This window comes from Pimephales promelas, chromosome 4 (genome assembly GCF_988280905.1).
Source record: "Pimephales promelas chromosome 4, fPimPro1.hap1.1, whole genome shotgun sequence".
NCBI classification, from domain to species: domain Eukaryota; kingdom Metazoa; phylum Chordata; class Actinopteri; order Cypriniformes; family Leuciscidae; genus Pimephales; species Pimephales promelas.
In genome coordinates this window covers 46,486-73,814 of record NC_142772.1, presented here as the reverse complement: position 1 = coordinate 73,814, position 27,329 = coordinate 46,486, and the positions used below count along the sequence as shown (strand labels likewise).

Here is a 27,329-nt window from a genome sequence, read left to right as displayed (position 1 = left end):
CAGAGACTCGTGCTGGAGAGAGAAAGAGACGGAAGAGAAAATAACTCAAACTGCCGATAGGAAAGAGCAGTTATTAGCAGAGTCGCTGTCCTGTCAATAAAACAACCCAATGGCTTTAATACAAACAGATCCGAACCGCCAAGGGAACGGACTAACCAACGCTCTTCAAGGTGGCGTGAGAAAAGCCTGTCCCGTGTATAACCCCGCGAACGCGCAGCCGAGGGACCCGGAGCTCAGCACACACGGGCTCCCGAAAGCGTTCCTTCACAGTCTGAGAACCCTATTCGACATCCTCGACGACGGAGGCCGGGGGTACATCCAGCTGTCGGAGATCGAGAGCCGGTGGCGCGGAGCGGAGGAGCGCGATGTCCCCGCGGGGGTCCTGGAGGGTCTGAGGCGGGTCGCGTCGCGGCACGGACGCCTGAGCTTCGAGCGCTTCGTCGCGGGACTCCGATACTCGATGTTCAACCCCGAAAACTGCAGCAAAACTCAGGCTAACAACCCCCGTCAGCAGCAGAACCCGCCGGAGAGATCCAGAACCGGGACCGGGCGGCTGCTGGAGTGCAGAGTTCGGCCGCTCGGACCGAGTAACGGAACAAACACAGTCCACAGTCGGAACAGACCCGACAAACACAGCTATTGTTCCCGTTACTCGGTCAGATCCGATCCGGCCCACACCGAACATCACGGCCGACCCACGGAACCCGCTTCGGGAGCTCCCGATGGACTAACGTTAAACACAGGTGAGAGATGATTGACATCAGTTCACTTTCGCGGCATGTGTCAGAGGGTGATGACAGGTAAATATGGTGTGTGTAGGTGTGTGTCCTTTCAATCCTTCACAATGGCAGGAGTGTTTGGCATGTTTAATGACGAACTCCAAGCGGAACTGTTCAAACACCACACACACACACACACACACACACACATTAGTGCAAAACAACGCGATTTTTTGTTACCTTGTATTTCTCCATTTTTCAAATGTATTATATCTGCAGTCTGCTCTTAATGCACAGAAATCTGCGGCAAACTAGATTATTTTGTGACAAAAAGCTCTCATTTAAATGAAGAAACTAGTGGAACTGGAATATGTGATGATGAAGATGGTGATTATGAATGATGAAGATTGTGAAGATGAATGAGGATGAAGATAGTTATGATGAATGATGAGGATGGTGATGGTGAAGATGAATGATGATGGTTATGATGAGGATTGTGATGAATGATGAAGAGGATGAATGATGAGGATGATGATGGTGATGAAGAGGAGCTCAAGACTGAATGTGGGATGTGAAGGGCAGGGAAGCTGCATCTGTTCCTGGGAAACACACTCTGATCTTTCCCGGATCAGGATCTAATCCGGAAACTGAAGCTTTCTCTAATAAAGTAAATCTTTCATGGGATTTCTGCTGTAATAAGAAATGCTATATTAAGCCATTCAAGTCTTAAAGGGCATATTGCAGGTTAGAGGACCCAACGAGTCAATGCATAGAAAAACAATGTAGGAACTAGATTTTCTTTAAAATATACGTATAAACACGCCACAGAAGCTTCTGCAGTCGTTTTTGTGAGAAAATTTTACTTCCGCGTCTGAAAATGGGCGTGGCGGGCGTGACGCAATGAGCGGGAGAGCGGTCGATTCACACAACAGGAAAACAATGGATCGCATGACATTTCGGACGCTGAGGAAATACTCGTATGACGGATCAAGCCATAAAGTTATGAGCCTGCTATGCTAAAGAGATCAGGGACAGGCCAGGATAATGTCAGACAGAACGGTCAGAGAAAAATTGAGCTGTGATGTGAGGAGAACCAGTGGAGAACAGGACAGGTGCCTTTTAGGTGAGAGACGTGCTTATAGTATACACGTTCGCTAACGATATACACTGTGCTCACAATATTGTACAGATTATTATGATCCTACAACAGGACAGCAGACATTATGTTTAGGGTAGATTTATATACTATTAAATGTATAAAAACTTTACTTGAGTATATTTAAAAGCATAGGCTATACTCGGGTAAATTTTTAATACATATTTTTCACCTTGGTTATAACATAAACAGAACATTAAAGGTTTGAGTATTTAAACAACCAATTTTGTTTTTCAATTACAAGTTTTATTTAGGGCATGACATGACTAAGTTACCTATATAACACTATTTGATGCCATTGGTAGTATACGACGATCAATATTCTTGCTTCGGCATACCATGTTGAACTCCATCATATTGCCGGGATGCTAATCATTTGATCTGAAGTGAACGCTACACACGACCGTGTTTTCCGAGCCGAGAGGAGAAATCCCGTCTCTTCACCTGCTCAAACCGCACCAGGAACGAAAGATAGGCTATATAGCACAGTCACTTTTATTGTAATGGAAACTTGTGGACTCGATCTTGAAGTCCTGACAGGCTGGAGTTTTTGCAATCTCCACAAACACAATATTTACCATGACGATGATAAATTAAAATGCAAAAACTAACGAAAGCACACTGACTGACGAGCGCTCTCACTGAACACCAGCCTGCTCTCCTCTGAGCCGAGGCTGCGGCTCCCTGCTATGACGTCAAATGACGCGACGTTGAAAAAAAAGCCGTTTTTACTAGCAGTCCAAGAAACGCTCACTTTATCTTCTAAATTAGTGTCCTTATGTTGTTTTAAAACATTTTAAATCCTGCATTAACTTTTCATATGGTATTTTCATACAAGGTTATCTATGAATTTCGATTTTTTTTTTTACCTGCAATATGCTCTTTAATACCCGGGTTTACTTTAAATAAATACTGGTGACGATAGTTTAGTTTATTTTAATATTATTTTAATATGTATTAAAGACTACATTTCACTAGATTGTAATTTTCACATCTTATAATCGTCTTAATATACCAGTGAACGTTTGTCGTGTCGAGCCTTTAAAGCATTTCAATCCTCTTAGAATCTGAACCTCGTTCGATGGGACCACCGTTCCCTCTGGGAGCTGAACTGTAATACACTCACCTAATGGATTATTGGGAACAATTTCTCATTGATGCAGTTATCTAATCAGCCAATCACATGGCAGTTCAATGTATTTAGGTGTGTGGTCCTGGTCAAGACGATCTCCTGAACTCCAAACTGAATGTCAGAATGGGAAAGAAAGGTGATTTAAGCAGTTTTGAGCGTGGCATGGTTGTTGGTGTCTGAGTATTTCACAATCTGCTCAGTTACTGGGATTTACACACACAACCATTTCTAGGGTTTACAAAGAATGGAGTGAAAAGGGAAAAACATCCAGTATGGGTCAGTCCTGTGGGAGAAAATGCCTCGTTGATGCGAGAGGTCAGAGGAGAACGGGTCGACTGATTCAAGCCGTTAGAAGAGCAACTTTGACTGAAATAACCACTCGTTACAACCGAGGTATGCAGTGAAGACACAACACACACAACCTTGAACAGCAGAAGACCCCACCGGGTACCACTCATCTCCACTACAAATAGGAAAAAGAGGCGACAATCTGCAAGAGCTCACCAAAACTGGACAGTTGAAGACTGGAGAAATGTCGCCTGGTCTGATGAGTCTCGATTTCTGTTGAACATTCAGATGGTCGAGTCCGAAATTTGGCGTAAACAGAATGAGAACATGGACCCATCATGCCTTGTTCCCACTGTTGGGCTGCTGGTGGTGGTGGTGTAATGGTGTGGGGGATGTTTTCTTGGCACACTTTAGGCCCCTTAGTGCCAAATGCCACGTCATATTAAGGCAGTTCTGAAGGCGAAACGGGGTCAAACAGTGTATTATGGTGTTCCTAATAATCCTTTAGGTGAGTGTGTACTGTACTGTAATGTACTGTTCTGTTAGCTTTATATACTGTGTGCTTGAGGCTAACAGTGCCATGCTAACCAGACTAACCGTAAGGTATAATTAAGTCAACTGTAAGGGAAACTTATTTTGGTGTGAGTGACGTTGAACCAAAATCTTAAACTGGCAAAAATAATATTACCAAACAGTGTGACATATTGATATGGCACAAATACAGAAAGCTGAATCACTAGTCACATCATCATATTCATATTGGAACAAAAATCAAAACACAATTTTTTAAAATATCTTTAATCATAAGTCTAGTGTTGTCACAATACCAAAATTATTGTTTCAATACCGACACCCAGTCAAGAATTGCGATTTCGATACTTTTCCGGAAAAGGAAATGTATTTCTTACAAGGCGTTTCACATGCACCTCGTTTGTGTAGGTCTGTGCTCTTCATGCTGTAATAACCTAATATAAATATATCACTGAAAACATGCTCTGATTATAATCATTTAGCCTATAGATCATTTTAGATGATGTTTTGTATCCTTTATTTTAGCAGTTTGCAAATTATTTATACTATGTATGAAAGTTGGGGGGAAAGTTGTACAGCTAATGCAACAATAAATAAAACATCTCCAGTTCAATAGCAGAGATTTCATTTAGTTCGCTATTAAATAATAGATCTAGCACTAAAATCTGTTTTTTTTTTTAAATCAAGCGCTCTTTTTCGCACTATCAGTTGCATGGATACAGTGTTTTTTGCGGCTCGTGCAGTCGTGCACAGTCTTCATTCGGACGTGCGCTTCATTCTTTCGCCGTCGCGGAGACTATCGTGTACAGGCCGCCGGATGGTGTTGCTTAGACCTTGCAAAGTATAACTATCAGACCGGCCCTCGCGGCCTCCAAACACTCGCGGCCCAGCGGGAAAAGTCCCGACTCTTCGGATCGCCACTCCGCTACTGACGCCGCCGGCCACAGCATCACTCGTGCTCGCGCGCAGCCGTCTCGCTGTAGTGTGTGTCTCATGAAACACTGACGTCCATAGGGAGGCACTGGAAGCGTTGCACACACCAACATGAAATACGCCTCTTACAAATCTATTCATAAAAGTATAGATACTAATAAATTTAGGTATCGTGAGGTTTTTCATTTCCGAGTATCGCGATACTTTTGAAGTATCGGTGCAAACCTACATCAGTCTGAATCTGCAACACGTCACTCCATCACGGCGAGGTTAGCAAGCTTAGCTGAACTGAGCTGCTTTTGTTTTAATTCTATAGTTAATGAAACATGTCATATTGAGCCTGAATTGTGTGACGTGTGTGTGTGTGTTTGTGTGTTCTGGGTCAGTCGAGAGCCTGGTTCTGCAGCGCTCGCACAGTGAGACGATGATGGGCTTGGCGAGCTCGCGGCGGCACACGGGAGATCAGCGGCGCCGGCACACCCTCACCAGCGGAGTGGATTACGGGATGGTAAAGAAGATCTCTTTATAATGTTTGTGAACGTTTTACTTTATTTACCACAGGTAGCATGGCTAGGGTTAGGGCCGGGTCAGAGGTCAAGGATCAGGGAAAGGTCCTTCGTACGAACTCATGCAATAATGAAATGCGGAAAGTGAAGTCATATAGTGGTCGACTGATATATTCGTTTTCCTGATTGGCCGATGTGTTGGAAGCCGGATCCCAGCGCTCACTCGCGCTCTCCGTCTTCAGTGGTTCACCATCGCTGCCAGTCACATCTAATACTGTGTTAGACACACAACTGCTAAACAAACTAAAGTAAATGGAGTGCGAAAAAGTAAAGCCGTTTGTTTTTATTTTATTTGTAACAGAAAAGGCAGGCAATCAGGCTAAAATGCTTTCTCATTTACCGTCAACATTCAGCAAACGCACGTCTACACCATTTAAACAAATGTATGTAATATCTAATAAACATTTAATTTCACAAAGCTTGCAGATTTAACGAACCCAGCTGTGATATCTTACGAAGTGTGCATGTGTGTGTTCTGCAAACGTGTTCCTGCGAGTGACGGTCGGCCCTTGCGAAGCGAGTGAATGTGAACCGAAGATCAGCTTCACACGAGACGCCATCGAAACACTTCATTTCCAAACACGCAGAGTGAGTCCATCACGGTTAGACGAGGCGAGGACTCCTATGCAGAAGAATAAGGCTTTTATTCATCAAAAAATAAAACAAAAACAAACAAAAACTACCCGAGGGGGAAAACATGAGTTGACTAGTTCACAGGAAGAACACACAACCAAATCATATCATGTACAAATGACCACGGACTAGCACACTTCCTCTGCATCTACGGCTGAACCATTATGGAAAATAATCTAATTGCGAATTTTTTTTATTTATTTATTTTTAACCAATATTGCGATTGCGATTTAAAAAAAAAGTTATTTATCTTCTGTATTAATCGACAAAGACAAGCAATAAATCATTGTACAGTAGGGATGGGAATCTTTAGGCAGCTCATGATCCGATCTGCTTTTTTTATTAATTAATCTTAACACTTAAAATATGTATTTAATTACATGTGTAAACACACATACTTTAAAAAATAATTATAAAAAATATTTAATTAAATGTTAAGAATTTTAAATAGGCTTTATAAAATAATATATCTTAAAAATATAAAAGCTAGTAAATAAAGAGAAACAAAAAAAGCATTATGAGCAATAAAGAAAGAGTGATCTCAGTATTTAAAAGTAGGCAGTCTGAATGTTTATCGTTCAAGAGCTGGAGTGATTTCCCCTCAGTTTAGATATGATAAGCTGCATTCACACTAATGCACATATCTCTTGAAATTGTAAATGTGGTTTGTCCTGTTGGTTTAAGAACTGACTGTGTTTACATTAATTTCGCGTCATAAAAGCATTTTAACATGCAAGTTTATGCACATTTAACCTATGAGTCGCTCAAGTGCACGTTAGTATTTTAAAATGAAAGCAGCCTTCTCAGTGATTTTCATAGTTTTAATATATAAGCCAACTGCACTCCAAAAGACATAAATAATGCCTCTGTGAAGCGTTTGTACGGAAATTTCCCGCGGGAGAGAACGCGCACTGCAAGAGTAACGTAATAACATCAAGCAAAGCGGCAAAACCTGTTCAATGACGCCCGCGAATGTCCTTGTAATTCGGTTCAACCCCGAACTTTATGAAATAATGTTACTATGTTTCGGAAGGTTCGAGCGGTGTTGTGTGTGTGTGTGTGTGTGTGTGTGTGTGTGTGTAGGGATGGGTATCGTTAAGGTTTTATCGGTATTACTACTCTTACCGATACCGCTTATCGATCCGGTACTTTAACGGTATTCTTATCGGTTCTTTTTGGTGTTTTTTTTTTTTTTTTTTTTTAAGAATTAAGAACATAATTAAACTTTATATTTTGAAATGTAAAATAGAAAAAGCAAAACGAAGAAAAATATATTTTTGTTATGCAGCAGTGTCCAGGCTTTTTTGTTTATACAAAAAGGATGCATAAGAAAAAAACAAGTACAAACACAAGAATACAATTAATCAAAGATACAAATTATATACAAAGTGCTTTAATTTCAGGAAGGTGTACTAACATCTTTTCAGGTAATTGTTTCTATCTGAAAAGAAACCTAATCAAATATAAAATAGCACTGTATAGTTTATCATAGATAGAATAATGCTTATTAAATCTAAAGTTACTCATTCAAAAGCTGTGAGGGATTTTCTCTGGCTTTGGTTGTTTGATTTACATTAATGGCTGAATCGTCAGCAGGTTTAGGCTATTAGACTGCTGCCCCTTTAAGACCGATTGCAGATCTAATGGGGACTGATGCACCATCATTTTCTCCCTATTATTTACGTCCATTTAAGACATAATTGTGTTTAAGTGAATAAACTGTGTTTAAGCGAATCTCAGAGCTGGTCATTTTGACATTTGTATGTATATTTGATAGTTAAGGACGCACGAGCCCAAGTATAGGCAGTCCCTTTCGGAGCGCGCACCGCCTTGTGAACAGCGTCTCTTGCGCAGGTTTTTGTGTTTTTAATAGCCATTTTTTTTTATCTTGCAACAGTAGAAGACAGCATTTTGCAACAATCGCTGATCGTGCTGATTCTGACGGTACGTTTGGGTTTTAGGAAGAAGAAGAACTGACAGCGCTCCGCAGTGCCGTGAAGTAAAGGAAGTTAAGCTGGACAGATCGTCTCGTTTTTTTAACGGTTTTATCTCAAATATCTTCTTTTTATAATCTTTGGAAGCCAAAATACAAAATATATTAGAATAATATCCCAGATCTAAAGTGTAACCACGTTGAATGTTAGTCCTGTCCTCATTGTCACTCATTAGGGCCGTTACATAGTCAACGCGAGCTACGCGAGAAAGCAACGCGAGTGACGCGAGCGACGCGCTTCCTTTCATAGTGTTAAAGCAGACGCAAGCGTCACGGGCGATGCGTAAAATGCAATACACCGGTCACGCAACAGAGGGTAGTAGATTTTTCACTGCAAACCTGAAAAAGCGGTGAAGCTCGTGAAGGCGTGCGTGGCTCTCCACAACTTTCTGGCATCCACTGAACGTGCCAGATACATGCCCGCCACCTTTGTGGATGCGACGCCTGACACCGGAGAGGTCCAGCCTGGAGAGTGGAGTGGAGGCAGCACGTTGTTGGGGACCAGAACATGGTCGACGGACCACGGTTTTCGGTCGGCAGCAGCAGACCCTCCCGGAGAGCGGCACTTGTAAGGGAGCAGCTGGCTGATTACTTTTTATCAGATGCTGGCGTGTTTCCCCACCAATACAGTGTGCTACGATTGGGTGGCAATGACAAATAAATTGATAAAAGTTTGATTTGAAGCATGAGTTTTTTATTATTATTTAACACTTTACACATTTTAACTTATTTGGTATTATGTGAAAACTATTACGCATTTTTTATTATCTGGTATTATTAAAATTATGTAAAAACCATTACACATTTTAATTTGGTATTTTAATTCATTAATTCATATCCATAAATCATTAATTCATATAACCAGGCTGGTAAATTTGTCACGGGCACTTTTCCAGTCCGTTTTCACCTGATTCTGTCTTTCCCATCGCGATTGCAACCTCTCTCCAGGCATTTTCCAACGCAATTTTATTTGAGTGTACTAATTGTGATGAACTGTCGTATAAATGTGGATGATATTAAATGCTGGTATAAGCTCGTATAATTATTCCTCCTCGCACGCCATTGTATTCAAACCTTCTTCTTCTGTTAACATGATATATTTGAATTAATGTACAATTCTTGCAATGTCGCCCCCACCGATAACGCATAGTATTGCGTGCATCAGTGCGTCGCGTATCAAAAACTAGGACGACACATTTGGCTACGCATCGACGCATAATGGCGGCCAAAGCGTAGCGATGCATAGCCATGCGGACGCGTATGCGTACCGATGCGTTGACTATGTAACGGCCTTTAAGCAGGGCTGTCGTGTTGCGCGTGCTGTGGCTTTGCGTGAGAGATCGCTCTCTCTCTTCTCTCTCTCTCTTCTGAACTGCGAATTGCAAATTTGCATCACAGACTATGGTTTAATTAAAATATAGTTTATATATAGAAATGGCTGGCGAAACATGTTCAAGATAACTTCTTTATAGGAATAATAAATAGTAGCCCAACTTATGTGTATTTACTTAATTTCTCCAGTACCGACAGCAGAACCGATAACGTCCGAGCTTATCGATACAGCGGTCTTTCAAAATTCAGTACCGGGGCCCGTTTAATACCGGGTTTCGGTACCCATCCCTATGTGTGTGTGAGAGAGAGAATAGAAGCAAGCAGAACACGGTTGTTTCTAAAGCACGCGCAGCGTCATCATCACGCATCTGTGTTTAAACTGAGCTCAGACTCGATTCTGAAATTCTCTGAATCGATCCAGGATCGTTGGGGAGAGAATAAATAACACAATATCACATACATTAACAATAAACTGTCTAGCGTGGCAAGTTGATGCTTGATCTCGCAGACTGCTCCCGCGTGTCACGTGACCAGTGTAATCGCGTTTCATCATATAACGATTTTGTCGCAAATGCAATGAATCGTTCAGCCCTACCTGCATCCCAGTTTGCCTACTTATACTACGGCCTAAAAGTATATACTCTTTTTGTGAGGAAAAAGTACATACTTTTGAGTGTGTAGTAAAAGAGTAGGCAAGCTTTAGCTCTGTCGCCTGCATCCTGTCACCGTAAACTGACCTGTCAATCATCCTGTCACCGTAAACTGACCTGTCAATCATCCTCCATTCAATCTAATTTAATTTCTTACCGTTTCGGAGAGAATTGTTGTTGCTCGTTCATCTGCCAGTCGTGGGTATAATGTGAACAACAAATGTGGATAAATACATGTTTGTCAGGTTAGATATCATACTGATATAATTATTCACTCAAACCCCTTTATCTAAACCTCTCTACGCAAGCACATAACCGCCAGACTCGCGCGTCCTCCATGTCTGTAGTTTTTACTCGTGATTGTAGTTCTAACCGAATCCTTGTCCAGCGCGCGATGGGTTGTGGGTAATATCAGCCGTTAGCGTGCGCATCGATCTACACTACGGATTCTGACCGGATATAGTAGACCATCCGGGTCTCTCTGCAACACTCATTTCAACATACTACGATTTAGGACTACGATTTACTAATTCTGTTTTCGAATACTATTTAGGACGGATCGTATGCGAATTGGGACGCAGCCACCTTCTTCTTCTTCTTCTTCTTCTTCTTTTTATTGGTGACTTGCAGCCATATGGATGGAGCATTATCGCCACCTACTGTATCTTAATTACACATACTTAAATCCTTGTGTTCAGTCCGGTTTGTTGTAAAAAAGATGAGTTTAAGCACCATCTTTCTGGAGTTATTTGAGAAAATAGTTTAATTCCTTCATTCCAGTCCATTCCTTAAAGCCAGTCTTTGAGTTGAGTATATAGTGCACACAAACAGCACTCGGTCCACAGTTTCCAGGTGACCGTGTGGTAAACTTATTTCTTCTGAAGTGTAGAAGATTCAGATTGAAGAGCAGGAGAACACGAGCTGTTGGTGGCTGTAGTCAACGAAATCTCGTCTCGAGTCTGACTAAAATCAGTATACACTTGAATTCATGTACCTTTTTAAGGGGGAGGAGTTACATTGAGGGGATACACTCTGAAGCAAAGTATGCAGATGAAGTAGGAACACACCCTAATAAAGAGCCATTAAAGAGTCTCCCTACAGCTAATCCAGCCAATACGGTTCAACATCTAGGCTGAACGGGGAGAATCTCAGTGATCGGATTAATTTAAATACAGTGAAGAAAACAGGTTGGGCAGGACAGAACCATTAAGAGTTTCAGTAATCTGACCAATGCAGAAAAACAGCATAGGCCGGATATAATCACCATCCTAATCTTAAATGCTAAATTCAATGTACAGAAAGCTTTCTCAGTTTATGTTGGAATCTAAAATTTGTGAAATAATTAGAATCTGTGTAAGATTCTAATTGTAAACAAAGCATTGATTTGTTTGATGAATTGATTCACAGTATGTAATTAATCCCCTAATCGTGGTGTGAGCGCAGTGGGTGGAAACGTGACGTTGTGAGGTTTGCATGGATGATGATAGTTTCTCTATGTTGGAGATGCTCAACCGGTGGTTTGTTGTAAATGTCATCCGGTTGCTTCTAATGTTGTTTCTTATGAACTCTTGAGTGTTTTGAGCTTGATGATGATGATGATGATGATGGTATTAATGTTTCTGTTCTGCATCATGACTAACTCTACAGTCCGTGAAAGCGTTGACTCAACAGATGTGAGTGACTGATGTGTGTTCAGTGTCTGAAGCTCCTCCTCTCTCATTCTCTGCTGTCGCTCCTCCCTGCAAACACACACACACACACACACACTCTCCCCCCATGGGTCCTCTGGTGTGTGTGCTGGGTTAGGGTTAGTCTCTGTCCCTCCTCCTGATGGTGGTCGGTCGGCTCGGGCCCCGGGGCCTCGACTCTGCCGTATGGGTCGCTTACACCACCGTCTTCATCCCTCTGAGCAGCCGCCTGTTCTCCAGCAGAGCCCTGACCTTTTACCTCTGGGTAAGGGAGACACACACACACTTGACGGACAGAACCCAAACCCTGAGACAGGCCAGGGAAGATAGTGTATGATCATGGTGTTTGTGAAGGTATTTACTGCGATGTTATTTCTCTTACAACGGCCGTTTACTCTGATTCTTTCTGACGGTTCACTTATTCAGTTATACGCTGTCTCGAGTTACGCGCCGCTTCGAGCTGTGCGCCGTCTTGAGTTACGCGCCGCCTTGAGCTATCTGTTCTGCAAAGCTGTCCTCATATTAGAGTGTTTGTGCGGGACAAAAGCGTTGACAGGCTCTAGCTCATCTGCCGTTTGCATAGTTTGTGTTGGAACATTTGTGTTGGAACAGTGGTTGTGTGTGTGTGTGTGTGTGTGTGTGTGTGTGTCTCTGCTCCTCATCCCTTTTTACAAAGAGGATTTTCCCCGTCGACGGCCCTCCACACAAACACACGGCACAAAGCCTCCCCTCCCTTTATTTACCCGTTTCAGTCTCGCTGTAAAAACAGTCGAGACGACAGTTCATCGTTCTGCAAAGGACTGGACTAAAACACATCTTGATGCGAGCTGCTTTATTAATCCATATTTTGTTCGTTGAAATGCTCTGTATTAAACATGTTCAAGAGTTTCTTAAAGTTGTTCTCTTCAAAAATAAAAATAATAGTTTCTCCCTTTTTTAAATTTCTACTTTACTTTTGAATGTAAAGGAAGTAAAACCTCCTTACAACCCCCAAAATGCTAAAGTATGTCACAGACGAGTGTATATTGAAGAATATCTTCCATAGGTCAGTTATGACTCAGCCTGAATCATGCAGTGTGTTTGCTGATGGCCAGAGGAGGACTGAGCGACTGAGGTTTGGGTTTCTCGACACTGTCGCCTCTGGCTTCATTAGTTGGGGACTCTTAATATTCAACAATATTATTGATCTGACTGTACTGACGCTGTCGGATGAGGAGGACTTGATCTGAACTGAGCTGGTAACCTTCTACACACACCATTAGCCATTACCCTACTGTTAGACATTAGGGCAGATTTTGACACTACATCTCCCATCATCCTCCTTAACTGGTTGTGTGACTGAGGCATCTTTAATGTTGTGTTCGAATGGTTTGAGTCCTATTTAGTAGACCGTTATCAGTGTGTCTGGATGGGGAAAAATAAACCTGAGGCCACATTAGTTCAGCAGGGTGTCCCGCAGGGGTCAGTGCTAGGACCGACTCTGTTTTGCATTTATATACTTCCACTTGGTGACATTATTAGAAAATACGGTCTGGGGTTTCATTGCTATGCTGATGACACGCAGATCTATGTTAACACACTACCTGATCCAAATCTTGCAATCACAGCTCTGAGCGCTTGTATGGAAGAAATAAAGTCATGGATGCATGCAAATTAACTTAAACTTAACGAGTCAAAAACAGTTAAACTTGTGCAAGGCTGTTGGTATAACAACTAGTTTTTATTCTGTCTAAACCTGTTCATGGTTCCTGATTTACTGGCCCCAGCGTCACGGGTGCGTAATGTAGGTGCTATTTTTGATTCACATTAGTCTTTTGATGCCCATATCAAATTGGTTTCCAAATCTGCCCTTTTTCGTCTAAAAAATATTGCCAGAATTCGGCCTTTTATATCCCTGCCAGATGCGGAACAGCTTATTCATGCATTTATCACGTGGAGACTGGATTACTGTAATGCACTATACTCTGATAAATGTCTATACTAAAGAAACTTCAGTATATCCAAAACTCGTCCGCACGGGTACCAACACACACACCGTTCGGCAGAATATATCCCGTTCCTCACGAACTCCATTGGCTTCCAGTAACGGCACGTATCGATTTTAAAATCTTGATTTTAACATATAAAGCGATTCATGGGATGGCAGCGGATACCTCTGTGATCTAGTTGAACCGTATATTGCAGATCGTCGTCTACGCTCGCCGGACTCTTCAGTTCAGGTCGATGGATGGTCGCTCCTTTACGGTTACGGCTCCACTGTTGTGGAATGAACTTCCTGTTGCGATTAAAAATTCCCCAACCTTGGACTGCTTTAAGAGGTCTTTAAAGACCCATCTTTTTAGAAATGTTTATTCTTGTTTATTCTTGTATTATGTCTGGTATTATTTCTATATTGTTGTTTGATTCTTCTGTTTTTATTATCTTGTATTTGTCTACTATTCTGTGTAGCGCTTTGGGTTGTAGGAAAGCGCGTTATAAATAAAATGCGTCATCATCATCATCAATAATGTTCTTTATGTGCACATACGGTATTAATATAGTCTTAAAAAGTCTAAGATTATATTTTTCCGCCTGTGCATCAGCCCTGGTCTTTAACGGTGTGTTTGTGTCAGCTGAAGCAGATGAAGGAGCTGGAGCAGGAGAAGGACTCTCTGCTGGCCGGCCTGGAGGTGTTGGAGCGAGCCAGAGAATGGTACCAGACCCAGATCCACAACATCACTGAGACCCAGAGACTCGTGGGCCAGAGCCGCCACTCCACCGTACGTTTCCCATCACTTTAACACGCCGTCATTACTGTGCTCATCAAGACATCTCTTTCCAAAGCAGAACCGCTGTCTTCCAGTGGGAGCGTTCATTTATCCAGCGTTTCTCAAGGTCTGAGAGTCTGTCTTTCTGACCGAAATGAAGAACACGAAATCAACCAGAGCTCTGACAAAAGTGCTGTCCTTTTTTAATCATAATTCATTGTACTCTAGTTTTGGGTTTTAGAAACTTAATCATATTTCATGGAACAAACAACAGCCTCACAGTGGAGGTTTGCATTGAAGTTTAAAGCAGTTTTCATTCAGATCAGGGTTAGGGTTCGCTTTGAGTTTAGCTTCAGTCCAGGAGAACTACAGGCATGGGCGTCAGAACTAAACTGAGTTTGAAGATAATAAAAATACTTTGTCGAGGAAAAATTCTTAACGCTAATTTGGTTTGAGTGTTTGACTTAAAGGAACAGTGAATGTGTATTTCTGTTGTTAATACAGATGCCCCAGAAAACCAATTCCAGGGTCAAATACTGACCTCATTAATCTGAGAGCTCATTTCTGACACCATATTGTGTTTCTGCAGGAGGTTTTGGGTGAATCTTGTCAAAGTCGGATAGATGTTCTTCTGCCAAAACTGCAGGAAATCACGCGCTGCCTCAATGATTTAATTTCCTTTTCTGGGAAGGTTCGTATAAACATCATTATTATTATTATATATAGATATATTATAGTGTTGGAAAATGTGAAGGTGATTGACAATAATCAAGTGATGTTGCTTTAGTTCCCTGATAATTCTACAGCTGAATCAGTACCGTGTGTGTGTGTGTGTGTGTGTGTGTGTGTGTGTGTGTGTGTGTGTGTGTGTGTGTGTGTGTGTGTGTGCGTGTGTGTGTGTGTGTGTGTTTGCTGTTCTCAGACGGTCTCGTCTTCAGACTCGCTGTCGGCCGGCGTCTCGTCCAGCACTGCTCCTCCTCAGGCCATACACACACTGAAGGAGCACAACCGCTTGCTCACACAGGTCAGAGGTCACACACACACACCCGAACCACACATCACTCCTAACACCCAATCAGATCCGTGAACTCGGATAAGAGACAGTTTCCTGTTTCTTTCAGAAATGCATCACAGTACAGTGAAGGACTATACTGCGTTACGAGCTCGCTCAAGTACTGGAGATAAACCATTCAGTGCTTTATAAGTAATCAGCAATATTTTAAAATGTATCCGATGTTTAATAGGCAGCCAAAGCAGGGTTGACAGAACCGGGCTAATATGGTCAATCTTCCTGGTTCTGGTAAGAACTGGAGCGGCTGCGTTTTGGACGAGCTGGAGTTTGTTTATTAAACGTTCAGGACAACCACCCAGTAGAGCATTACAGTCATCTAGCCTTGAGCTCATGAACACATCAACTAACTGTCCCGCATTCGTCAGTGAGAGCATATGGAGTAAATTAGAGATATTTTTAAGATGGAAGAATTCGGTTTTACAGACACTATAAACATGGCTTTCAAATGAGAGATTGGTATCAAAGAGCACACACACACACACACACACACACACACACACACACACACACACACACAGGTTCCTAACCGACGAGAAGGACTTGACAGAGCAGTCATCAAGTGTTGGACGGTATTCTAGGTTAATATATGCAGAGGTTTTTGGTCTACTCATTAGAAACTTTGAAACTTTTTCTGAATTTAGTATTAGTAAATTACTAGTTATCCCGTTTTTTATATCAGCTATGCATTCTGTTTATTTAGTTAATTGGTAAGTTTCGTTAGGGCGTATCACTGCATGAAGAGTGGGATTTTTGTCCCTGTAAACTGCCGTGAATCCCACTAATCTCGTGCGTTCGCCTGTGCCGAAAATGGTCGGAAACGTATAGGCGCCCCCCACCCCGCGCGAGATTAACAACTCTATTACCATCTGAAAAGCAGCAGCATCATCATCAGCAGCCCGACCAAGCTTCTCAGTCATTGGGTTAAACAAATGACGTCATCAAATCATCAATCACATCTGATTGGTTGGTAGATCTGTCGCTATTGGTCGTCCTGGACCTTTAGAAATACAGGCTTGGGTAAACCCCTCCCCAATAATAATGATTATTATTTATAAATTATATATATAGTCCTGTATTAAAAATAAACCTCTTATTGTAGAATATATACATGTGATATAGCCATATGATGTTACATTTTGTATTCATGTTAATAACTAGGACATACATTTATAAAGAACATGAAGAATTTCTGAGACAAATGTTGATTAACTTAGCTTTAAAAAAAAGAAAGCAAATGCGTATATTAACAAGCAATAACAAAATACATAAAATGGGCAGCTCGGGGATGAAATGTCGGTCCACCTCTGGGCCATGTGGTGCTTTCTGTCCGAACATGATCCACTACAGACGCCTGTGACGCAAGCAGCTGGAAAACAATATTTGTGTGCATTGTAAATAAATAGCGTGACCACAGCACATACATCAAAACAATATTAACATAAAAACAATATACACACCCCACAGTAACAGATCGCAACACAATCGCATCGCCAACACCGTACGATCCGGGCTTGCGTGCAGAACTCCGGCCAAAAACGATGACCGCCGCATTATAAGGCGAACACAGTCTGTGAAAACAAATGTGAGATTAAATAACAGTTCAAGAAATATGAATCCAACATTATTCGCTTTCTACACAGTAGATCGCATGCTTTGTATGAATGTCCAGCATCATAGCGCGCCTGCGACGGACGGCTTCCTACGAAACACATTGAAGCAGAACAACAAAATAAATACATTGTGAACTTACTTGCTGTGAACACACAGTGATTCTTATTATTTTTAGTTTAGAAATGACCACGTCTTACCGCAATTTTCAGACTGTTCTTCGGATGTTCCTGCTTGTCGCTCACGCGCTGCTGCTCGCGGTGTGAAGGCGCTCATTGATTAACATGCACGCCGAAAAAAACACGTGCCACTGAAGGCTATAAACAACTGCAATAATGTGATACTGACCCTATTCATCACTATCATCATAACCGCGATCCTCAACTACTAGTTCATTAGCGAATTCGTCCTCCACCCCTAGACCTGGGGTTAGGGTTTAAAATTCCTGTTAATAGCCGTTAACCCCAAATTCCACAACAATTTTATGTGCCATTAATTGCCCAAAATCCTGCTTTTCATGCAGTGTATAGAGCTGAGGATCTTCAGCATAACAGTCAAAACGAATGCCATGTTTCCTAACGGCAGCATGTACAGCAGCGGTCCCAGTACTGAGCCTTGTGGAACGCCATACTGAACTTTAGTTTACTGCTACAAACTGATAATGGTCTGATCAGTGTGGTTTGAACCATGCCAGTGTTGTAAAATGACTGATTTGCTCTGATAATCTGTTTGGGCTCAACCTACATGCTATAGTGCATACATGTTCGGTACCATCGATACTTGCGGTACTGTAGAAAAACAGATACCGGCAGGATTTTAAAATGTTGATACCGACTTGGTACCGAAGTATCGGTTCTCATGACGTGCCTGCAGTATATGGCTAAAATAAACCAGTATTCCCATTTGCCTTCGAGCAGCATTTACTACGGTAAAACTGAGCGAGTGGATCTCTGACCCCTGAGCTGGTGTGAGTGAGTGGAGACGGGGCTATTTGCATATTCACGTGTTTTTCACTTACAGGAAGTGACCGAGAAGAGCGAGCGCATCACTCAGCTGGAGCAGGAGAAATCTGCGCTGATCAAGCAGCTGTTCGAAGCTCGTGCTCGCAACGCTCACGACAGCAGCGCACTCGACTCCACCTTCATCTGACCATCATCATCATCATCACTCCTGAGACCACTGTTCACTTCATCTTCATCATCCTCATCATCATCATCATCAGTCCTCCAGAGACCAGCCCAACACCACTGTTGACTTCATCATCATCATCATCCTCATCATCATCACTCCAGAGACCAGCCCAACACCACTGTTGAGTCACGCTTCATCTGAGGCCGAGTCGGCCTGTTGTCAGTGTGGAGCAACCGCTCAGTGTAACCCGACCCCTTCACTGGAGCTCCTCCCTCTCAGCCGAGTCTACACGCGCAAACACAAGACAGAATAAACTGGACTCCAGCGCAGGACAGTCAGATGGCATGAACAAACACTGCTTCTAAAGTTCACTGACGCTTCTTCTGGACCTGGAGCTTTATCTGAGCAGTCGATCGCTGTGGTGTAGATCTTTCTTTTAGCTAGGGTTTACAGTTGGGGTGCTTTGATTAGTGTGCTGTGTTTTCAGAAAGTTCCTCTCCTCCACACACACACACACACACACGCACACACACACACACACACAGACACAGACGTCTTTGGCTGTTTTTGAGCATCTCGCCATAAGCTTTGCTGTTGAAGATGGCATGGAAAGTTAAAAAGACTTCTGAAAGGTCGCAGTGTAACAGAAGTAGCAGCAGATCTTGTCTTCTGTTTCGGGCCGTACATCTGAATGAAACTGATTATGGAAATCATTATGGAAACGGAAAAGAAGACATGTAGGGCGGGGCTTGGTTCTGTCCAGCAGTTGCTGATTGGATGGAGGTGGGTCTGAATGTAAGGGGCGGGGTTCAGCGCACAGAATGATTGGACGGTCCTCACCATGGAGACGCCTGTCCTTTCATTATATTTCGATTTTTACAGCACCTGAGGACCTTCATGCTCTCCGTAGTTGACCACAGTTGTTGACTCTTCTGTTAGTTTGCAGAGCAGAAAGTCTTTATAATAATGGATTTCATGATGTTTAAACGCAGAAATGCGAAGCTTGTGTATTTGTTTAAGCAGTTCTTTAGTTAAACATGAGTGAAATTTACACACAGTTGTTCTATGAGGCGGGACTAATGAGTGAAAATGATTGGCTGTGGTAAATGACCACTCAGCGACGCCCTCTACAGATGCGGTTTAATAAATACCTGGACTATTCTTTTATGTACAATTGTAGTTTGATTCTTGAATGCTCTTTATCACTTCAAGTGTGAAGATTAATTGAAGCTGATTTTATGAATGAGTACAGCAGTGACTTCAGAGGACTAGATGCTTCCAATCTATATTTACGATAGCCGTATATAAGCACAATGTGGCATGAAAGAGCATTTCAGACCTGAATGATGTGAACATTAGTAAATACCTTGGGCCTTGTCCACGCGGGTATTTTTATAACCGTGACCTTTTTTACGCGGTTGGGCCGTTCGTCCAGACGGAAACGCAGTATCAGGACACTAAACCCCTGCCAGGACTTTCAGAAACGCATCTTGTTGGCAGTAAACCGAGGTTTTTGAGCGCCGCGCTGTTATCCACCTACCGAAACCTGTAATAACTTTTTGTTAGGCTTCTGATTGGCCAACGTGGCTTTACGGTCAGGGTTATATCGCCGCCTGCTGGTGTGGCATGCTCTTGACAGTGCTTGATAGTGTGTTTTTGTGTTTTCAAGTGGACAGGATTTTTTTAAACACGGGAGGAAAAACTCTGGTTATTAAAATACGCGTGTCCGTGTGGACGAGGCCTTGGTCAGTTTCAGCCCTGATGGAAGAAGGTCAACACGAGAAAGGAAGGATGTTTGTGGACGTGATCTGGACAACCAATATTTTATTACGATCTTTTAAAGATGGTTGATAATGGATATGGAGAATGTGTGTGGGGTTTACAAAAGTGGTGTTGAAGCAGTTATACCTGTGTGAAATAATGCATTTAATTTGACCTTTATAAAGCACTGATGATCTGGCATGTTCAGTTATTGAATAAATCATGTCTTCAGGTTACAGGAGCTAAATGTGTTCATGAATACGCAAAAGAAAACAGACACACAGTATGTAGTGTTTTCCCTTTATCATTCTGTCTGAATCTGAGCTGATGATGAAGAATCTCTGGAAAGATCTCGTCGGTTCAGCGTCTGGAAGCTGCTGTGGAAACACGATGGTTTAATGATTTAAGGGATCGTTAAGAGACATTACAGGAGACCAATCAATGAAGCTGAAGGACATTAATGGCATATATATATGCTGCACATATGATGTAATGAATATCATTATACTGTTTATCTCAACTCTCATTTCTTTTATGTAATCCACAGCAATCTTGATGCTTTTCCATGATTAAAGCAGGTCCTTCATTAGTGACGCGTGTTCTTGAGACTCTTCTGTGTCAGTCAACATCGCACAGCTTTATTTTCTGTTTTCACTTTTCTACAGAAGACTTGTATTGCAAAAATAGTTGGTGTTAATTCGCCTTTGGCTAAGCCACGCCCTAGAATGTAGATTGACCAATCACAGCGCAGCCAAGAACGAGCTCCCACAGAGGTCGGACACTTTTTCACAGCGCTTCATTGACTTTCAGGCGTCTCATATTTTTGGTCTCGGCAGGCTATTACCGTCGTAGTTTTATCCAAAATATGGTTAATCGTTGTGCCTCGGGCGTTTGTAACACAGATGCGCGTTTCCCAGAGAGGCTGGAGGGGGTGTCCGCTTTTTCCCTTCCCAAAACCCTTCCAAAAGTGTCGTGTTTGCATTAAACTGTGGGGACGTCCTCAGTCAGCTAAACCCCGCAAAGATCAACAAGCACATCTTTTTTTACTAGTAGTCTACTGATTGCAAACTATATATTTGTTGAGTAACACTTTATAATAACTGCACGCTATTAATCATTAGTTAAGCATGAGTAAACGGTTAATTCATCATTCATGAAGCATTAATAGACATTGATAAGCAGTTTATAAATACAGCTATAAATGCTTTTTTTCTTGAGTTACAAGCATATCTATAATGTGTTTAATAATAGTATTTTCATACTTTTTTAATGACCAATTAATAATTTCTAAATGAAGTATAGCATTATTTACAAACCTGTTTAAGAGTTGTCAGTCATTCATAAGATCACTTAGAAAGTGTAATAAATGTAAATACAGGTTGTTCTGAAGCATTTAGTAGTGGTCAGTTAACTATGTGTGTGAGCTCATCTAAAGTGAGGACTAGTCATGCCTTGTAAAGAGGAGATTTAAAGGAGATCAATCTTCGAAACAGTAAAATGTTATAAACACAACACAGTGATACAGAACATAGAAATATTTAACAGCCTTTAAATCTCCTTTATAAATGCTTTACAAGGCATGACTAGTCCTCACTTTAGATGAGCTCACACACAGTGTTAACTGACCACTACTAAATGCTTTAGAACTACCCGAATTAACCCTGAATTACAGCATTAAATACATGTTAATAAAGCATTTATTAACACACTAATTAACCAATACTATATGTCTGAAAAATAAGATGAATGTACATTTAAATAGTTTATTAATCATTTACTTACACACTCTATGTAATCTTATGAACCACTGAAAACTCTTAAATAACTGGTTAATAAAAAATGCAATTCTTCATTTAGAAATGATAAATTGATCATTAATAAAGGAAAATGCAATTAAAAATACAATTATTAAACAAATTATAGATATGCTTTTAAATCAAGAAGAAAACATTTATAGCTGTATTTATAAAATGCTTATTAATGTCTGTTAATGCTTTATGAATGATGAATGAACTGTTTACTCATGCCTAACTAATGATTATTAGGTGTAGTTATAAAGTGTTGAGAAGCGGCTAATCATTAGTTGATTATCAACAGATGGTAAATTAAAGATTATTTTAGTTTTGCATGAGTTTGAATCATTAATTAGATGCATTTGAACCCCCTTGAGGAGGATTTACTGTCTCATATACAGATCATATGCTGACATGACCGTTGCTTTCATCTGAGAGATTGAATATGATTTGTTGGAAGACAGCTGAGATGATGTCGGCTCAATCTACATAAGGTTAGTTGACAATTGGTTAATACCTTGTTGCAAAAAAACATATTGACAGTCAACAGGCAGTTTTTGTAAAATCTCTTGATCAACACTAGAAATGCTCCTTATAGTCTGTCGGCAGTTAGTTGAACGTATGTTACTTGTCTGTTGAAACAGTGTTGAATGTCAACTGATAAATTAGTCTAACTAGTGGAGTCTCAACAGATGGACTATCACAATAAAGGGTTACCAAATAGCTTAATAACAAGCACTTACTGTAGCAGACATGTTCTCTATATCTCTGTTATTCATATCTGGTATCTCTATTTTGATGCTTTTTTAGTATTTGCTGTTATTAGTGGTTTTACCTTAATTTCATCTTTGAGCTCTTACATTTGATCTCATCTCTGTTATTTTATATGAATTATGTCACAATCAACAATCTTTTTTTTTTCATTGTAAAAATGTATCTTGTCTTTAATATGAGGCTGTGCAAACTAGAATGATGAAAGTGCTTTATCGTGTTTATTCAGATGATGTTGAAGAAGCTTAAGGTGACAAAAGTGCTCCTGAACATGATTCTGTCACACAAAGGTAAAAAATATTTGATTCGACAATCACAATCGCTCTTTGTCTTATTCTTCCATCCAGATGAACCTCCATGTCGTCTTCATGTAACAAATGACTCTTTGTTACAGTGAATTTCAGAAGAATACTAATGTACGGTTGCATCAGTTGTTTACCACCAAATTTCCGTCAGGAGCCAATGGCGAGTTGCATCATTGCCAATCAGTGTTAATGATGAGGACTTGCTTCGACACGTCTTCTGAACCAATCCCACCGTCCGTAAACATAAACCCTGTAAATATGTTAATATGTTAGCAAGTTGTCTGGTCCGTAAACTCAGCAACATGCAAATAATTCTTCTGTAAGAGGGGACACATTTCCATATTGGTTTATTTTCTGGAACGCTTGGCTTCGATTGGCTCCTGAAGCTCCCGGTGGTGTTGAATCATGGGACTGAAGGTGTCGTCAGTGTCTTCAGCTTAAAATGAGCTATCAGTCTCACAACGAACTTCACACTGCGCTGAAGACCACAGGAACGTCAGACAGGTAAGAGATGATGCTTATCATGACACTGAAAGGGTTGGTCTGACGGACACTTCATGAATGTGACAACTGGTGGTTTAAGACGATTCATATTCATGACATTAATTGAACAATCAACTAAGGTCACTGATTAATTCAACTTAATGTTTTGACTTAACTATGAATTTGTGTTACTGTATCAACTTAATGAAACTATCTTTTGTAGAGCTGCTTTAAAGTTGAAATTGAAATCAAAACGATATTTGAACTGAAGTAATCTTTATTATTGTGAAGCTGTGTTGTATAAATACTATGAACATGACTTGACAAATCTAGTTTAGTCTAGTTTATATCACAAACTCTATACATATTCTGTCACATAGTTGTCATAAGGCTGCTTGTTTATCTTCTATGTATTTTGTGAACCATAATTATTGTACTATTAGGGTTAGGGTTACCGTATTACCCTATTGTTACCCTATTGTTCAAGTATTTCTAAAATGTCATTGTGTAGAAGATTTTTGTACTATGAATATTTTTTCCCATTTCAAACAAAGTAGATTCCTACTGTGACAACATGATATAATGTGACAACATGCCCCTTTGTAGATGTAGTTTGTTAAATGAACTGTAACAATCATGTTTTTCCTAGTCAAGAATTTAAAGTTTCAACTAGAGAATATCCATTTTTATTGAAAGTGATTATTTTTTAACAGAAAGCCTTTTGTTGCTTTATGAGAGATCGTCACATGTGATGTCAAGGCATCCGTCGGGAAATACTTTAATTCAACACATATTTGTAGGCATGTGTGGAGAGTTTCATGAGCCCAAACAGTGAAATTCACTCATGAATGTTTTTATCGCGACACAAAGTCAAAGCTGTTTCAGTGCCGTTTGATTGGCCACCGTTTGTGTGTTTCAGGGGTTGATCCGAGCACACAGAGAAGACGATGGAAATCACAGAGCTGTTCAGATTCATCAACTCCTCTCTGCTCATCAGTCACCGGCCGCTGAACGCCTCTCCGGTCGAGCAGACCGTCTACGCCGGATGCGCACACATGCCCAGCGTCCTCATCTTCTACCTGGTGCTACAGTTCATTAACATGTTCCTGGGCATCCCGGCCAACATCATGGTTCTGTGGCTCATCCGTAAGAATAAGGGAGACTCGTCCACCTCAGACATCTTCATCATGCATCTGGCCGTGCTGGACACTTTCTTCTGCCTCATTCCTCCGCTGGAACTGGCCAACATCGTGTACCTGACCAGCAGCAGCACCTGGTTCGTCCTGCGCTTCTTCTACGGCGTGAAAGACTCGTCGCCGCTCTTCTTGTCCTGCATCTGTCTGGACCGATACATGGCCGTCTGCCATCCCATCACCTTCACCGAACTCAAAGACCAGCGGCATCGCTCGGTGTGCGCCGGCGTCGTGTGGCTCGTCACTTTAGTCTACGCCTCAGCGAAGTGCGCAGGAAACATCCCTAACTTCGAGAAAGTCTTCACCGTCATGATTCTGGTGGCATTTGCATTCATGCTGTTCTGTAACATCTCCATTCTCTGGGCCCTCAGACGGTCGGCTCCAGGCCGAGACGAGAGGCATCCCGTCAAGAAAAAGGCCTTCAGAATGGTCATCATCATCTTGGCCATCATTGTGTTTAACTACTTCCCGCCGGTGGCTCTCTTTCCGTTTCAAGAGTATTTCTCTCCGGAGGTCTTCCGCTGTTACATCCACTACATCGCCTTCGGCTTCATGGACATCAGCAGCAGCATCCAGCCGGTTCTGTATCTGTCACGGGACAAGCTTCACAAAGTCCCACCGTGCTGCTCGAAAAACACGGAATCTGTGGACGATCCTGTGTTCACCGTCAGCCATTGATTTGCTGTTTTTGGAGTATTTCATTGATCAGATGCACTGAACTACTGTAATAATGCAGGTCTGTGTACGTAAACAATGTGTGCTGTTATTATATTACAGCCATTAGATTTATTTGGCAGCTGTTTTATGGTTAAGTTTTTTGATTGTGAGGCATGCAATGAATTTACATAAAAACAATGTATTTAATTCTATGTATTTATTTGCCGTGTATATATATATAATGTGGCGGGAGGAGCAAATGACAGACACAGTGGGAGTATCAGGCCTCACAGAGGCATTTTTTTAACAAAGAAACATAAAATGCCCAAAAAGGGGTGAAATAAAGTGTTAAAACCCAAGGGGATCTGGTGTCCTCGTCGGCAGCGGCAGGAATCCTCTGTGATCCCTTCCCGGCCCAACGAGGACACCAGCGTGCACGACGGGGAAGAGACCGGTCTCTCGAGGAGAAGCGTGCTCAGCTTTTAAAAGCGGTGGTGATGAAGCTTCATATTCTTCAGGTGTTCCTCATCACCTGCCGCCTCTCCTCTCCAATCACACACACTCCAGTCGGGAACTGGCGAAGTTAAGGGACGGGTCGCGCTGATTACAAGGGAGAGGCAGCTGTTTCGCAAAATATACTCTAACACAGCAGTTGTTGATATTTAACCTTTAGTGTAACAAGGTTTGTAATTCAAGGAAGGAGGCAGGAACCGGCGATTGTTTTACACTTTAATAATCAAAGTAAACAAACACAAAATGAAAGTAAAAGCGGCAGCCCTTCACAGAAGACTGCCACTTACACATTAACAAAACACAACATAAAGTCCAGGCCTGGTCCTCTCTTATTCTTCACTGTCGTCGCTCCTCATATGCTCCGTGAGAAACTCAAAGGTGAAAACCGAAAACACAGACTCAGCGACGTGGGGGCTGAAACATCCTCACCGTATCCTCCAGTAAAATATAAAACCAAACAATGGCAACAGCCAATTCTGGCTCCATAGCTGTGTACTCAATTATATCAAATGAATGATCAGGATGGCAGCTGTTCTTTCACACTGTTGCTTGGCGCCAGGAGCGGTAATCGGGAACACCTGGTTTTGGCGCCAGGAGCAGTAATCGGGAACACCTGGTTTTGGCGCCAGGAGCAGTAATCGGGAACACCTGGTTTTGGCGCCAGGAGCGGTAATCGGGAACACCTGGTTTTGGTGCCAGGAGCGGTAATCGGGAACACCTGGTTTTGGCGCCAGGAGCGGTAATCGGGAACACCTGGTTTTGGTGCCAGGAGCGGTAATCGGGAACACCTGGTTTTGGCGCCAGGAGCGGTAATCGGGAACACCTGGTTTTGGCGCCAGGAGCGGTAATCGGGAACACCTGGTTTTGGCGCCAGGAGCGGTAATCGGGAACACCTGGTTTTGGCGCCAGGAGCGGTAATCGGGAACACCTGGTTTTGCGATTAGGAAATCCCACAAAGGCTACATGGTGCGTCCTTCGAAGGACAAATAGGCTGCACCCTTCGAAGTCCTACACATTGGGACACAGCTCTTGTCTGTTCTCAGTCTTATTAAGTGTGTGTGTGTGTGTGTGTGTGTGTGTGGGTCTTCAGCCTACACCACTCCGTGACACATGTGAAGGCCTGGGTCAATTCACCTTTATTTTTATAGGGCTTTATACAATACATTTGTTATATATTTGTTATACAATTGTTTCAAAGAAGCTTTACAGAGATAATAGGAAAACTCTGGGTTTGGGCCAAATTCCAAGCTCAGACAGCGCCAAATACGCATAAACATTTACTTCATCTTATTATGTAAGTGTGAACTTGTTAGTCCTGTGTGTTGAGTGAGAAGGTTTAGGAGTGAGAAGTTTAAGGGTTAGGGTTAGGTAGAGAGGTAAAAACGAGCTGAAGCTTAAAGTCCCTGTGAAATCAAAACTGAACCTATTTACTTTGTTAGCGCATATTACTAGTCTTGTGGTGAACAATTAATCCGTGCAAGTACATATATATTAAAAAAATCTAAATATCAAAATCTGAAAAGTTACTTCCGGTCTGGAACGGTTTCTTTTTCTGATGACGTAGGTTTCACAGTTTGGGTGGGGAAACGCTTAACCACTCCCCTCAAACCGTTAGTTTGCTATGAGCGAGAGATGGAGAGGAGGAGCGCTAGAGTAAAACCCTGCCCTCCGTTC

The 27,329-nt window shown here is 41.8% G+C and overlaps 2 protein-coding genes across 2 annotated transcripts; both read left to right on the top strand.

Moving 5' to 3' along the window:
- Positions 1-20,529, top strand: sapcd2 (suppressor APC domain containing 2). The gene is made up of 6 exons (XM_039662429.2): positions 1-743; positions 5,146-5,267; positions 14,234-14,380; positions 14,958-15,059; positions 15,291-15,392; positions 18,069-20,529. Exons 1-6 carry the CDS (start codon positions 110-112, stop codon positions 18,195-18,197), a joined length of 1,236 nt encoding a protein of 411 aa, XP_039518363.2. The 5' UTR covers positions 1-109; the 3' UTR covers positions 18,198-20,529.
- Positions 20,530-23,557: 3,028 nt separating this feature from the next.
- On the top strand, positions 23,558-25,354 carry hcar2 (hydroxycarboxylic acid receptor 2-). Its single transcript, XM_039661862.2, has one exon. It carries the CDS (start codon positions 24,240-24,242, stop codon positions 25,161-25,163), a length of 924 nt encoding a protein of 307 aa, XP_039517796.2. The 5' UTR covers positions 23,558-24,239; the 3' UTR covers positions 25,164-25,354.
- The last annotated feature ends 1,975 nt before the right edge of the window (positions 25,355-27,329 follow it).